This window comes from Leuciscus leuciscus (assembly GCF_965113295.1).
Source record: "Leuciscus leuciscus genome assembly, chromosome: 20".
In the NCBI taxonomy this organism is placed as follows: Eukaryota; Metazoa; Chordata; class Actinopteri; order Cypriniformes; family Leuciscidae; genus Leuciscus; species Leuciscus leuciscus.
In genome coordinates, this window is record NC_138744.1 from 16354889 (window position 1) to 16371271 (window position 16383).

A 16383-nucleotide genomic window follows, 5' to 3' on the forward strand; every position below is an offset into this window, starting at 1 on the left:
GTATGTCCAGCCAATCAACATTTTAAATGCAATATAGCCTATAAATCAATAGTCAATGTCAATATATTGCTTGGGTCGTGAGTTGTAACTAAACTGACTTGGAGTCTAGATAATCCTTGTCTTGTTTGAAAAGTAAGTATGTGTGCCTATAATGAGGAGTGCCATCACGCCCATATTGTAGCCTACTGGTCCCCACAGATGTTTTGCTGGAAAGTGCGCGTTTCATTTCGTGCATGCGCATATGAACGCATGTTAACACGCGACACGGTTATCTTTTCCGAGCTGCAGTTTATAAACAAACACCGTTGCCCTTAGTCGTTTATCAAACGTAAAAGTTTCACTCACACTATTTTTTGTGTCAGGCACAAAGTCACAGAACACAGCCCTGGAAGTGTAAGCAAGACGCAGAAAGACCAAAATATGCACTGCCCAGAAAGACTAGAGATAGATGCACATCAACTTAACTTTACTGTTCTTTGCTGACATTAAACTTGGAGAGGAGAGAAGAGAACACAAGTCTACCTGATTGCTGTTCCCGCAATTCACTCTCATGGTGGTTTTTTCTCTCTCTCTTTTCATGACCAGAAGGATAGTTCCGCTTAATTTTCTCATCGATATTGCAAACTTTGATTGACGCGCTTTGACACGAGGGGGAGGCGGGGCCTTGAGTAATTTGCGGGGCCCTACGGAACTTGCGTAGTGTGCGTATTGGGCTGATCGGCTCTGGATAGCTTTATGTTATGAACAAACTGAAATTTAAGTCGTTATATTATAATCATGATGACCTCTTGATAGCTTTTAATCGCAGCCGAATCGTGAGTGAATCATTCAAAAAGATTCGACTCGAAAGATTCTTTCATTTCGATATTTGTGTGTATTAAACCTTCTCTATAATTGAACATCTGTTCTTTCGGACAGATATGGCAGGCTTTTATGATATTGTGCTATGCTGATGCTGGTGTCTCAGCTGGACTCTGCAAGTGCTGCTGTTCGGATTACGTTAGATAGATTCATTCATGCCAGCCGAACAGCTGCAGATTCACAGATTCATTCATGACATCGCCTCGACTCTCATGAACGAGCTCTATGACTTAAGTATTTCTATATCATGAAAGGCCAATTGGGGCAAGCCTGGGGCAGATAATAATGGACAAAAAAAAATGGGAGTAACAAATAAGGATCGGAGCCTAAATTGAAATTTTCTCCAGGTATCTCTGTCTCTCTCTCTCTCATTCAAATGGGCAGTTTGGGTGGCCATACCATAGACAGTATATAAACTGGACACAGCGACCCCATTGGATTCAACGGAGACAAGTGAAGTCAATTAGAAGGGGGGCGCGCAAGATGGCGGCCGAGACAGTTGGCAATATACAAGGCTAAGGAAAGATAAATGATTTTCTCACCTTAAACGTTAAATTCGATCAGTGCAAACAACTGGAAATATATATTTATATTGTGGTCTTAATACGAGGACGATTTTGATTCCTTTTTCAAGCGTGAGTTTTAATTTAAACAAACTATCAAGCACAGTTGTAAAAAAGAAAGAAAGAAAAGATGACAGACAAAAGGCCAAGAGATCAAGGTAAAAAGACAAACAAGACGCTTTCATTCACCACCGAGAAAAGAGATGTGAATGAGGATGTTATGGAAGTTGTCAAAGCAGGTGATATACATACCTAGCCTACACTAATTCAGACGGAGGAGTTGTCCCTCTTCCTGAGTCAGCTCCGTGCACTCCAGTCGCAAAAAAAGGTAAAGTTGAACCTACCCTCTCCGAATTGCAAGATGACATCGTGAGGCTTGTAGCTGAAAAAATAAAAGAGAACGCGGACAATCTTGCAGGCCTGATAAAGAAAAATGCGGACACCATCGAAGCTTTAAAGGAATCATCAGAGTTTCTCTTCAACGAAGTTCAAGACATGAAAACAGAAATAAAAACGGTTAAAAATATAAGTGATGACCATCAGAAGAGAATTACAGGCCTGGAAGACAGACTGAATGAAATGGAACGCTATCACAGAAGATGGAACTTGAGGCTGTATGGCTTGCCAGAGCAGGAAGGAGAAGATGTTAAACAGCGTGTGATTGACATCTGTAAGGCAGTCATTCAAGACCCTGAAGAGGATCTTCGCTCCCAAATTGATGTAGGCTAAGCCACAGGATCGGGAGGAGAGAAGATGGTAAAACTCGACCGGTGATAACAAGATTTGCATCAAGATCGACCACAGAAAAGGTATGGAAATGCGCAAAGAATTCGGAATTTCTCAAAATAAAGAAGATAAAATTCGGCGAAGACTTGACCACGAAAGATAAAGAGACTCGCACTAAACTGTGGCCACAGATTAAAGAGGCACGGAAGCAAGGGAAGAGAGCCTTCTTCGTCGGAGCTAAAGCCATCATTGAGGGTAAAGAAATAAAAATGTAAGCCTACCTCTGATGTGATCTAAAAGCGAAGTTGCCCATGGACTTTCATTGAGAAGTTCAGTTGTATTCTAAAATACATCTAGTGATGTGCTGTTATATTTAATGTTTAATTGTTAAAAGGTCAGATTTGTAATCCCAAGTTTGCTCATTCTAATCAGTATTCAAAAGGTGAAGAAAATCATTTTCCCCTCTTTGTTACACTTAAAACTCAAGGTTTTTTGTTTTTGTTTGTTTTAGTTAACTTGTTCTACTTTTCAATTTGTCTTTGTCATTTTATTCGGTTAATGTGAGGGGTATACGAGAACAGACTAAGAGGAAAGCTGTATTTTTATTTTGTAAAACTTTCAAGGCAGATTTTTATTTTCTACAAGAAACACATGCCTTAGCTTCAGATTTTAATTTCTGGAAAAATCAGTGGGGAGGCAATATCTGGATGGCTTATGGAAACAGTAAATCTGCTGGCGTTGCCATATTAAAGGGCTCCTTTCAGGGAAAAATCCTTAAAAATGTTGTTCATGATTTAGGAAGATGGGTTATTTTAGTTATTGAATTTATGGAGAATATTTTTATTTCGGGTAATATATATGGTCATAATAATAGTCATAGAAACACAGACCTTTTTGTAGAATTTGATGAACAAATAAATGCCTTCTTAAATTCCTTCATCAACGCTAAATTAATTTTGGGGGGTGACTGAAACTGCATAAGTGACCCCATCAAAGACTGTCAACCTCAAAGATCCTTAAGCAATTATGGAGAGTTTAATAACCTATGTATGCATTTAAACTGTTGTGACATATATGGAGACTAAAAAATCCACAGCAAATCCAGTTCACTTGGAGTAACAAAGATGTATCTAAGAGATCCAGGATTGACTTCTGGCTTATTTCAAATGAGTTGCTAGACAGTGTGAAAGAAACCAGAATAGAACCCTCAGTATTTTCTGATCATAATATGATTACTTTAGTATTATGTATAAGGGGTCAATCAATAAAATATAAACCAAATTATTGGAAATTAAATAATACACTTTTGAGTGATAAAATCTTCAAAGAAAAAGCCAAAAAAATCATAAATGAAAATTTGATAGAAGCAAAAAAAGACAAAATATATGGCAAACATTGGGAATATACAAAATTTCAGATCCGTAATATGGCCATTGAAAGGGCAAAAGAATTATCTAAGGAAAAAAGATTGAGACAAGATAGAATACTCATTTATATCTATGAAAAAAATTAGCAATCACAAGCTGACATCAATACTTTATTTGAATTACAAGCTGAATTGGACAATATCTATCAAAATTTGGCACAGGGAGCCTTTATTCGTTCTAGGCGAAAATGGATAGAGCATGGTGAAAGGAATACAAAGTATTTTCATAATTTAGAAAAAAGAAATGTTAGTGTTAACAGTATTTATAAACTTAAAATTAATGATCAGATCTCTGAAGACTCCTCAAAAATTTCTAATTTTGTGGAAGATTTTTATAAAAAACTATATTCCGAACACAACAGTTGTCAGAGCTCATATTTCCTCTCCTGTATAAAAAGTGTGGCTCAAGGTATTGATGAAACTCAGAAGGACATTTGTGATCAAGACATATCCCTAGAAGAACTTAAAAAGAACATTAGTAAGTTAAAAGATAATAAATCCCCAGGGAATGATGGCCTAACAGGTGAATTTTATAAAGCATTTCAAGATTACATTTCTGAATTCTTATTATTAGTTTTTAAGGAGGCTATAGAAACCTGTAGGCTTCCCCCGACTATGTGTCAAGGCTTAATCACCTTGTTACCTAAACCCAATAAGGATTGCTTGCTTCTTGACAACTGGAGGCCTATAACCTTAATTAATAATGATGCAAAATTGTTGGCTCATATTTTTGCGCAAAGAATAAAGTTGTGCTTAGATACAACAATAGATGACAGTCAGTCTGGTTTTATGCAAGGACGGCATATTAGTAACAATATTAGATTAATCTTAGATTTAATTGACTATAAGGATTACATAACTGATAATAGTTATATTCTATTTATAGATGTATACAAAGCATTTGATACTGTGACACATGATTTTTTATTTGACGTATTAGATTTTTTTGGTTTTGGTCAATACTTTAAAAGGGCAATACAAACTTTATATAGTGACTGCAATAGTTCAGTTAAACTTCCATGGGGAACTACACACTAAAAAAAAAAAGGTTCTTCAGGGGTTCTTTGCGGTGGTTAAGGTGCTATATAGCACCACTACCATTTAAAGAACCTGTTAAGCCCAGTTTGGTTCTTCAGCGGTTCTTTAGCGGTTCTTTGGGGTGGTTAAGGTGCTATATGGCACCTCTTATGGTTCTACATAGCACCATTTGACAAAGGTAGGTGCTATATGGCACTTAAAGTGGTTCCCCTATGATTACAAGCCAATGAACCACTTTTAGTGCTATTTAGCACCATTTTTGTTTAGAGTATACTCGTAGATTTAGCATCTCCCGGGGCATAAAACAAGGAGATCCAGCGGCTCCGTTCCTATTTCTTCTGGTCATGCAAACCATGGCTCTATGTATACATAACGATTCGTTTCAAGGCATCAAAATTATGGAAAAAGAAATGAAATGTTGTCAGCTAGCTGATGATACAGCTATTTTTTTTAAAGACATATCACCAGTTAAAAAAGTTATAGAGTGTCTCAATGTATTTTCTAAAGCTTCAGGTTTATCTTTAAATGTCACAAAAATGTACTCTTTTTCCACTTAAAAACAATGATATTCCCTTAACTGAATTTTAAGGTATTCCAGTTAGGGAGGAAGTTACGTACCTTGGTATCAATATCTGTAAAAATCAATCAGACAGAGTGCAATCTAATTTCCAACCCCTTATGGTGAAAACGAAAAAGAGATTTGATATGTGGCTCATGAGGGATTTATCACTCAAAGGTAGAGTTCTTTTGTCCAAAACTGAGGGGCTGTCTCGTTTAGTCTATCCTCGTTAAATCTTTTATTAAAAAAATTGATTCAACCTTATTCAACTTTATATGGAAAAACAAGTCACACTATTTAAATAAAAATATATTATGTAATTCTTATAATCAAGGAGGTTTAAATGTGCTTGATTTTGGTACTTCTAATACAATTTTCAAGTTGAACTGGATTAAACATTATATTAAGCATACTGATAAACTATGGTATATTATTCCAAATCTTATTTTTGAAAAAGTTGGTGGTATAGAGTTCCTTTTAAAATGTGACTGAGGTTAACAAGCTCCCCATTCAGCTATCCAATTTTCATAGACAGGCTCTTTTATGTTGGCTTCTTATATACAAGCATAACTTCTCCCCCACAAGCAGTTAATCTGGAATAATAAAATGGTTAAATATAAGAATAAATTGATCTTCTACAATTGGATTAAAAATGATATTCTAATGGTCTCACAACTGATTAATAACGAGGGTTACTTACTTACATAGACAGAGTTTTTAAACATATTTGGGATTCCAATAACTCCACGAGAATATAGTATTGTTTTTGATGCAATTCCAGTAGGTTTTTTGAGACTCTTGAGAGGTAGCAGTGAACCACATAAGCAATCAATGGATAAAAAACAGGTTTTGTTACACGGTATTGATATAAAAGATAGTAAATGTAATAATAAATTCTTCAGATGCTTGATTCACTGCCCTGCTACACCTCGAAATAAATACTTTTGGAATGAACACTTTGGAAATATCAATTGGAGATTGATTTGGACCTATACTAATAAATACTGCATTAATAATAAAGTTTATGAAGTATACTTTAAAATTATACATAAAATTTAACCAACAAATGAGTTCCTAAAAAGATATAAAAATGACCTTTCTGAATCCTGTACATTTTGTAAAAAGGATACTGAAACTGTCTTACATCTTTTCTTTGAATGCATGTATGTGAAGTTTTTTTGGATTGATGTGGAATATTTATTTAATATGTTGAGTGGAATTAAAATTTGTATAGAGAAAAGGGATGTTTTTTTTTATTATGACAAAAAAGATATGAACAAGAGTCACGATTTGATGTTAAATCTTATCTTATTACTTGGTAAGTTTTACATACATAAATGTAAATGGTCTGAAAGGATACCCAACATCTTCCATTTTAGAGCTGACATGAAGATTTATTTTGAAACACTGAAAGGACTTTCAAACCGCAAAGCAACCAGAACTATGGACATCTTCAAAGAATTAAATTCCTCTTCGTTTTAATTATACACATATAACCCCTTTCTGTTGTTATGTTATGTTATGTTATGTATATATATATATTTTTTTTTATCTTTTCTTTTCATTAATGTGTGAATCAATGTTCTTTAAATTCATTGATATGAATGTTACCTTTAATGTTCCTAATATCTTATGATGCTTTGGAATCATTTAGAATAGTATTTGTGAAATATTTGTATCCATTGTATTACTTCGTGTATAACTCTGGAAATAAAAAAATAAAAAAAATAAAAAAGTCAATTTGAAGCACTCACTTCCTGATGGCTGAGCGTACGGCGCAAACTCTAACTGAGCTTGACGACGTAGATGTGACGTGAGCAACCCGTCTATCCACTAGTAGCTGTACCAAGAGAAATTTGAATCATTCCCTTCCGAAACTTGCAGAGACGGAGAGTGTGAGTAGGAGGTGTCCATGAGCTAGGAGCAGGAGAAACTTTTGCTATGTATTCTGATTAATTACTTTGTCATTTTGCCTCCACGTCCCCCCGATTGCGCGCGAGCTTCTCCTCCTGTCCATACGGTAATCTCTCTACTGTGCGACAGAGAGTAGCGTGGTTTTGACGCAATCGTTAGCCTATTTTTACAAAAACTGCTTCTACGGGGCCATAACGTAAGATACATGGAAATGGAGCCTTTTATACATTTTCGTGTTTCTTTAGAAATAAATAATGGACAAATGGAGTCTTTAAACGCCTCAGATGTAAAGTTATTCGCTGTCAAAGTGACACCAAAATGAATGGGAGTCAATGGGATGCTAACAGCAGGTGATGGTCCGCTAGCCAATGGCGGCGCCCGGGGAAACTTCAAAATAATATGAAACCCTGCCCCCTTGGGCCATACCGGGCGAGTCGGTCGTAAATATGTCGGCGTTCTATTTGTAGTGACGTAGGTGGCATCTATGAATACACTGAGCAGTTTGAAGTATCTGAGGAATTGAGAGCTTTTAGAATGTTACAAAACCTATAGCAATTAAACAACTGAATTGACAAAAAAACAGCCATAATCATCTTCATTTCTTTCAACACTCCTACCACCCCCACAAAAGTAGTACACATCTATCCATTCATGCACAATCAAGTGGTTTGTAAATACAAACTGATCAGAAAAAAAAACAGCTACACAACCATAGCTGTATAACTGCCCAACAGCAATACTGCTTTAACAAAGAGTAAAACAGAAATAGGCTACTTATTTTGCCATGAAAACAAAACTTTCAAACCCTTAGTTGTGACAACGATACTGTCTTTCACAGATCACTAGTAGAGAGAGAAATCGTACTAATCGCCGAACATCAAGACACGTGACCCTACAATAGTGATTACTGATAGGCTGTCTGTCACCCACAAAAATCCAATCACGTTTTAGAGACGAAAAAAATCATGCCCTAACTAACATAACTTTTTTCCTCAAGGACCTTGACAGAAATGTAGTGGAGTAAAAAGTATGATATTTGTCTTTCAAATGTAGTGAAATTAAAGTAACAAGTACAGATACTCAAAAAGTGTACTTAAGTACAGTACTCAAGTAGGCCTAAATTTACTTTGTTACTGTCCACCTCTGCACTTAGAACAACATGTGCTAGCTAGACAAATGTCTGTGACCGCTGCGTCTCACTGCTTTTTCCACATCTTGCGCAATAATGCCACACTGTGTCAACTTAAAGAAATTCAACTTCTTGTTTTAGACTCCTGCCTTCTTTTCCATTTATTTTGCGAACAAGTTCTGTGTGAGGCTATGATGGCAATAATTCAAATGGGCGGCTGAGAAATGTTAGGGGTGTGACCAGATCTTGTGTGCTGAGATCTCACGATATTAAAATGTAACGATAGGCTTGTTTGACTTCATGCAGTGTTGCGCAGACCAATTGGCGGTTGACTTGAAGCAGTGTATGCCAGTTAGAAATGTTTTCCGACTTGAAACATTGCTGGCATACCGTGAGAGCGATTTGAGAGCAGACAGCTGACTTAGCCAGCGCAGCTTCTCAAGAGTGGCTGCACAAACTCTGATGACGACACAGCTTTTCCACGATTGGCCAGATTCACGGCATGACAACGGTCACGTGTGTTTCGTGTTTATTCTGACCTTCAGTTCCACTAAAGCTCACAAATCTGTTTTTATAACAGTAAAAGCTATTTTAATGTCGCCGCAATGTTATATTGTGTCATGTTCATCAAAATAAAACTGATAAAAAACGTAGACCCGACTTCATTGGTATTTAAATAGAGTAGGCTTATGGTGAACTTATTCTTGTACAAACAAACGCTGTACACACTAAAAAAAAATGGTTCTTCAGGGGTTCTTTGCGGTGGTTAAGGTGCTATATAGCACCACTACCATTTAAAGAACCTGTTAAGCCCAGTTTGGTTCTTCAGCGGTTCTTTAGCGGTTCTTTGGGGTGGTTAAGGTGCTATATGGCACCTCTTATGGTTCTACATAGCACCATTTGACAAAGGTAGGTGCTATATGGCACTTAAAGTGGTTCCCCTATGATTACAAGCCAATGAACCACTTTTAGTGCTATTTAGCACCATTTTTGTTTAGAGTGTATTAAGCAGCACATAATGTATTGAATGAAAATGTCTCTGAAATATATGTATTTGACAAATATTGCATTTATTTCACTTCAGCTGTGAAAGTATGCAAACACAGCACAAGCGTCACTATGGGAAGCAGAAAGTGTCCGACTTCACGTCTCCGTTTTCAGCTTCTTCCTGACTGCAAGCGGCAGATCTCACCGATCAGTTACATCCAGCCGCACCCGAAGTCAAAAGCACCTGATATTTCTTGTCGAGGTGAAAGCTGTCTCGTGATATCAGCATGAAGGAGCTGAGTCAGAGGTGGGCTACGGTAACAAAAGACATATGTCCGAATTCACAGTACTCCTAAAATAGTAGGCAAAAAGTAACCCATATGACCTACTTCTTCCGGCAAGATTCTGAAGTGTGCATACTATGGACACTTTACTATGCCATGAATGGCGGTGATGCAACAACTGATGCTGGTGGTAGGTTACATGATAAGTGCGTTCGACGACTGCGGCTGGGTGTAACCGATCGGCGAGAGTTGACGCTTGCAGTCATTTGCATTGAAGGAAAAAAGAAAAAACTACAGCAGGAAAGAGTAACTTTAATAATAATAGAAACCATAACAATAACAAGAACATATTAAAGGTTTTGAAGCTTACCGCTCTAAATTTGAGGTGACAAAGAAATGCTAAAATAAATGCTAAAATAAATCCTGTAACTTAGGCAAAAGTGCAACCATATGGCAGGGTATAACTTAACTATGATGAAGGAACCACAACAGAGCACAAAAAATTTCACGTTGCTCCATAAAGGCAGTCTGTAATTAAAATGTGTCCATGCGCAACTCAGGAGTCAAGTTAGATTGCAGGTGTTCCATGAAGGTAGTCCGCGAATAAAATAATCTGTCAAGCACAACTCGTAAGTTAAATTTGAATGCTGTTGCTCCTTTTAGGCTGTTTGTAAATGAGAAACTGATCAAGTGAGTTGGGTAGAATTCTAACTGTATTGCTCCACAAATGACCACTCGCAATTCATCAGTTAAATTCAAATTAAGTTGCTCCATGAAGGTAATCTGCAAATATAAAGCATATTGTACATCTCAGGGGTTAAGTTCAAGTTTTTTTTTTTTGCAACAAAAGCTGTTACGGGGTTCTCTGTCTACTCTCGAATTGCTCTTGAGGTACTTTGATACCATACGTCACCATGGCGTCGGCGCCGTCTCAAGTCAGACAAAATTTCAAACCGGCATGCACTGCTTCAAGTCAGCCGCAGCTCAGCGATTCATAAAGTCGAACAAGCCTACTGTTTGTGGATACCATATAAATAAAAGAGTAGAACCATAAAATGAAACATACCTGTCTCGCATTTGTCCGTGACTCTTATAAAAAAATGTTTGTTTTTTTATTATGTAAACTCTAAAAACAGGTCAATCCAAAACTAAGTGTTTAAGAGCAAACATGTTCAAGATTAGCCGCTGGGCTGTCGATTCATAAAATGAAGTTTCATGTAACAAAGTTCGGGAAGAGCACGTTCAATCAACCAATCAGCACAAGAGGAAGCCGGTATAAATATAGCCTTCCCTCGCCTCTGTACTATGACAGTTTCACAGCATCCCTCCACCACCCCATCTCTTGGCTGGTTTCTATCCCAGTAAAAGGGGGAGTACTCTGGGTTCGGGCCAAATTTCGAGCTCGGGGGGCCCTCTCCTAGCCTGGAAATCCAGACCTAAATCTAAAAGATTAATGGTCTGGTGTCGGTCAATGAAAATCGGCCAGCTCGAGGGGCGGCACCAAGCATGCATTTGAAAATCTCACAGCACGCAATTGGATAACACTACGACCAACCACAACAATAAACCCCATACGCTTAGCTACCAGCGGAGCTTAGACTCTTCCGGTCGGCAAAACAGCAAAAACACCCTTCTTGCAAAGGAACGATTCGAGCGCCGTCTTCTGTTCCTCTTTTGGGAAAAAGCCAAGTCTAACTCGTTCATTGTAGCGGCCAAAGCCGTTTCAAACAACTGGTGTTCATCCATAGGCATCTTGCAATGTTTACTGATGACTTCGACGTCACAGCACTGTCGTCATCTGTTTAGCTCGCCTCTGGCCCGCCTATATCAGATAACCCGATATGATTGGTGCAGCTCAGATCGAGGGGCATATTTAATGAGCTCCATTGCTCGACACCAGAGTAACTCGCTGAGCAAATTCAACTTGTGCTCTCGCGAGAACTCTGGTTTACCAGGGTAGCCCTCTCCTGGACAGCACGCCAAATACGCATAAATTACTACATCTGATTTCATGTACGTGTGAACTCGTGAAATGATAAGCCATTTCCTCAAAAAGCGGTTTATTCAGTGTAGTAAAGCCTCTCCTCCATTGACATCTATTTAAAGAAATGGCCTCTTGTCTCCTCCCCTGCGTACCACAGCGTTACAGGCATTATGGGTTGTAGGCTAGCCTTCAAGTGACTTTGGTTGAGTTTGTGGCAAAATCTCTTCTACTTGATGTTGTTCTGTCTCATACTCAGAAATAACTGAAGTGACATTCGTTACAAGATAGGACTGTCATGATTCCTCGATTGAATTCGAGTACTCGACTTAAAAATCCTCAATTGCAATTTACCCATGTTGTTTAACCAGCAAAATAACTAAAGTGGCACATTCCACAGACGAGAATCAATAGACCACATTATTAGACCGTTTTCTAAGGCTGCAAGCCACTGCATGACATTAAAACCATTTGTGAAATCACAAAGGCTGCGATTCAATTTTTTTTTTAATTAGCTGCGGGTTTCGGAATGATTTGTTGTTCATCGCGATTTCAATAAAAAGTTTAAACCTTCGCTCTGAGTTTGGATGTACACATGTCGTAACAATTCTAACTATCTTAAAGAAGTGGCCAAATATTAAAAAGTAACAAGTTACTGTAAGTTGTAACAACAACAATCACCAGGCTGTTGGCGCCCTCTGCAGGCATTTGTTATAATGCGTAATGTATCGAAATTGATTATTGTCTGTACTATATTACATTATGTATTTTAACAGTGGTGTTCAATAAAACCATATGATTCCTTGCTTTTGATACTTTATTTGAACCAATTATCATTGCCTTTATTATGTAGCCTATTTTAAATAATTTTAAATGCTATTGTTCACTTGGCTCTATTTTTATTACCACAAAAATATTATCCAATTCCTCAATCAAAACAATCGACTGATTACTCGATTACTAAAATAATAGTTTGTGACAGCTCTAGATTAGTTAAAACATGTCATATATTTCAAATAGCATTAAAATATCGTCTTATCTTGTTCTTGTGAACACAAGAATAACGTGTATCTTCTCGTCTCACCTACTAAATGTTGTACTAATCCTGGATACTTTTTCATAGATATCTCAGGGCTCCTTCATAATGACTCTCTACCCTGCTCTAAAGTGACAGTGAAGAACTTCAACATTTCTCCTGATGCAAGTGCCCAGCAGGGACCATGTGCTACAAGGTGAATAACCGTTTAACTGTTATTTGTCAGGACCACTATCGTCAAGATGATTAAGAATTAGCATAGTTTGGATTGATGGTATAGCCTAGTTCTGTTCTGGGCAAGAACTCCCTGCGCATCCATGCAGCCTAGCAAGGATAAGCGCAGGGAGAGTAGCGATAACCCCCTTAGGGTAACAGAACAGAAACAAAGTAATGCGATATCATTAATGTTGTAATTAGGAAATTGTTGCTTGAATAGAAGGTCGGAGGTTTGTAATTTTGAATGATCATTGTTTGAAACACTTTTCTGAAGGAAATTGGATACATTAACAGTATATTCCCTTCTAGAGCTCTTCCCACACCTCATCAGACAAGTTCAACAACAACTATACCAAAACCTACTGTGCGGTAAGCCACAACCTCTTAATGTATGGTCAGATTTTTTATGTGGATGGAAAATGTTGAAAAAACTACATTATCAATATCTGCTTTAGTTTGACTGCAATTCTTGCAAGTCATCATGAATAAAGAGTTGTGAGGAGTGATGCACAGTAGCATACATTCACAAGATAAAGAGAGACCACATGTTAAAACTTATTTTTACAAAAATATTTTAATAAGCAATTTTATGGTTGCATTTTTCTGCTAGACATATGCTGAATTCAAAATAGCATACTACCACACTACTCTCACTATTTCTGCAATATCTTTATAGTGATTGGTATGCTAGTATGTTATTCTTAATCCAGCCAAAGTCCCTAAAAATAACATAACTAATAAATAAAAAATAATAAAATAATCTGCTACTAATGGTGATATAGTGAATAAGTGTTTTGCATCATAGTTGTTGCTGCAGTATATTGTAGATTTCAGCACACTGCTTTGAACCCAGAACCATTTTATAATGATACATTTAGTAAAATGAAACAGTTGCATGAACACTCCAAAAATATATGTGATGAAATGAATATTTTCCATTGAGGGGCTATTGTGTAGGCAGACAGTGTTTTCAATTTATCGTATTTATCATCACATCTGTATTTCTCTCCTCTTTTAGTGAATGTCTGGACATATTTTGCAACTCCAGTGCCAAGACTGTTTCTTCTATGATCCTCTTGGTGTTTTGCTTCATTTTGCTGGTGAATTAAACATGAGAAGCCACTATTAATCACTACCCAGTGTCGGACTACACAAGAGTTGTAGTCATTGTCAAAACACTGCATCTATCTTCAGCCTTCTGAGTATGATTCCATTAAATCCATCCATCCATTTTCCAAGGCACTTGTCCTTTTCAGGATTGCATGGCCTATCCCTTTAAAGCTCATCCCAGCATCTCAGGTTATAAGCAGGGAAACACCCTGGATTGATGGCCAGTCCATCACAGGGCTAACACACACATTCACTCTTTCAACCATGCCTATGGACAATTTATTGTCACCCATTCACGAATGCTAGATGTCTTGTGGAGAAAACCTGAGCACCCAGAGGAAACCCATGCTAAGATGAAAAGAACAAGTTCCTGTGCTTGAAACCAATAAATGTGCATTTAATCAAGCTTTTTACACAGATTATATCTATATTCACTTGCCTGTGATAAAGCAATCAACATGTTAATCTTAACTCTAAATCCAATGATTACAAGTGAATATCTCTTTCATGTTTCACACTCTCTTTAAAGTTTTGATTAAAATTTTGCAATATCTGAGTCTTTCCTTAATGCCAAATTATTGAAACATTCTGGTGACATCTACTTATCTAGTGACAAAACAACTCCTGTTGTAATACGTTACAAAAAAACAAGAATATTGAAGAATAACCTTATTAAGCCTACTCAAATCTAAGTTTTCCATGTTTCCTTATGGATATCTGGTGAGAATTAAATCAAAGATTAATCGGGTTTTAACATTTGGTGGTATGGTACTTATTTATTGGTGCCTCTGGCACATGCCGTTGGAAGTTGTGGCATCGCCGGTGACAAACCTGGTTTTGAGAGGCACGTGCCACTGGAAGTTGTGGCCTATTCAGATTAATTTTAAGGCATTTGCAGGTGGCACATGCCACTTGAAGTTACAGCACAATAGTGCTTGTGTCAAAAAAGTGTTATGTTCAAAATCACTCACTTGTTCACTCATTCAATGCCAATATATAGGTCTAGGGCGGGGGTCGGCAACCAGCATGTGGCTCTAGAGCCGCATTTTCATATTTTTTAAAAAGCTCCAGGGAGCCACTTAAGCGCCGCCCTAGTGGCTCCCTGGAGCTTTTTAAAAAATATGAAAATGGAAAAAATATTTTTTGTTTTAATATAATTTCTGTAGGAGGAAAAACATGACAAACATTCTTAACCCTTTCGCACGTACTATCGCATCGGTGTGATCAGAACAGTCAGTGCATGACGTGATCAACTGCTAAATTCAAATGTGCTTTCGCGCGTTGGCTGGCGCTGAGCCAGAGACAGGCGCGCTCAGAGCTGTCATATATCACAACTTTTCAGTGTTTTCAACCACATAATGTTTATTTTAGGTTTCAGACATATAAGTACTAAAAAAACAATACATTTAGAGTTTGTAAAATACACACTGCATGTTAAAGGAAGAGGCAATAATCCTTTCCATTATAATTAGACACGTTTTATTCATATCAGATATACATTGTGTAAGTAACTTTAAAGTTTACTCTATTCTTCTCCCAGTTCACCAGCCACTTACTTTGATGTATTTCGGGAGAAGTGGATGAATTCACGTGTTGTAAATCCAACAGATCCGATTCTCTGAACTGCGTCTGCGGCACAAACTAAGATGGCAGCGCATACAGCTCAACTAACGCGATCGTTATAAAGGTGTTTAAACAACAAAACACTTCCACTTGCATATATTTGACAATCGGAATATCAGATATTTCATGCCATATCTAACAAATGTGTGAATATTTTGAATAAAAAGGAAAAATGACATAAAAGCAGATCATCATTCATTCAGCTCTGTTGTTGCTGCGGTGTGTCACGTGACACGCAATGACGCGTCACCTTGGAAACCATAAAGTGACACATTCTAAATAACGGTCGCCTTGAAAAACTCACGCTGGGGGGGTCAGCCAGAATATTTTAAACTTACGTGTGAAAGGGTTAAAGTTTTTCAACGTTGTAAAAATAATACACAAATAAATAAAACGTAATACATCAAAATTATAATGGAAGTTAAACTTAAAGCACCATCGTAGAGTAGTCACGTGGTGCGTCATTCTCTCCAGGATGCGCTGCAGGGAAAATAAACATTTAATCATGAATGCTCATTATGTATTTGTAGCCTAGGCTACTTATCATTTTGATACTAGGGGGCTAATAAAGCTAATATAGACACTTACAGCATGTGTTGCCTTCATTATAAGGCTTATATAAGGCTTTCATTTTTTGCGGCTCCAGACAGATTTTTTTTTTTTTTTTTTTGGTACAATATGGCTCTTTAAACATTTTGGGTTGCCGACCCCTCTAGGGCATGACAGTTGAGTGCATAAACACATAACAAACGTATAATATCAAGTGACCTTTGGGGTATGTAATTATTATTTTTAGTATTTTGAAACACTCCTGTCCATGCAGCTTTTGCACTCAAATAAGAGATGCTTTGCATCCTCATCCAACCATTATGTCTCAAAATGACATTACTATAATTGCTGTTCCATCCAAATCCTACTTTCTGTCTTGTG

General features: G+C 37.3%; 1 protein-coding gene across 2 annotated transcripts in view; it reads left to right on the top strand.

The window, feature by feature from the left end:
• LOC309484328 (meprin A subunit beta-like) overlaps nt 1–16383 on the top strand; it is a 31109-nt gene that overhangs the window by 13693 nt on the left and 1033 nt on the right. Inside the window, exons 13-15 of one of the 2 annotated variants that reach the window (XM_082150552.1) lie at nt 12592–12700; nt 13030–13089; nt 13739–14386. The exons of the other annotated variant lie outside the window; for it this stretch is intronic. Coding sequence (XP_082006678.1) covers nt 12592–12700; nt 13030–13089; nt 13739–13829 — 260 coding nt within the window. The 3' untranslated portion in view covers nt 13830–14386. Of the gene's footprint in view, nt 1–12591; nt 12701–13029; nt 13090–13738; nt 14387–16383 lie in introns of those variants that run through there. 2 annotated transcript variants of the gene reach the window in all.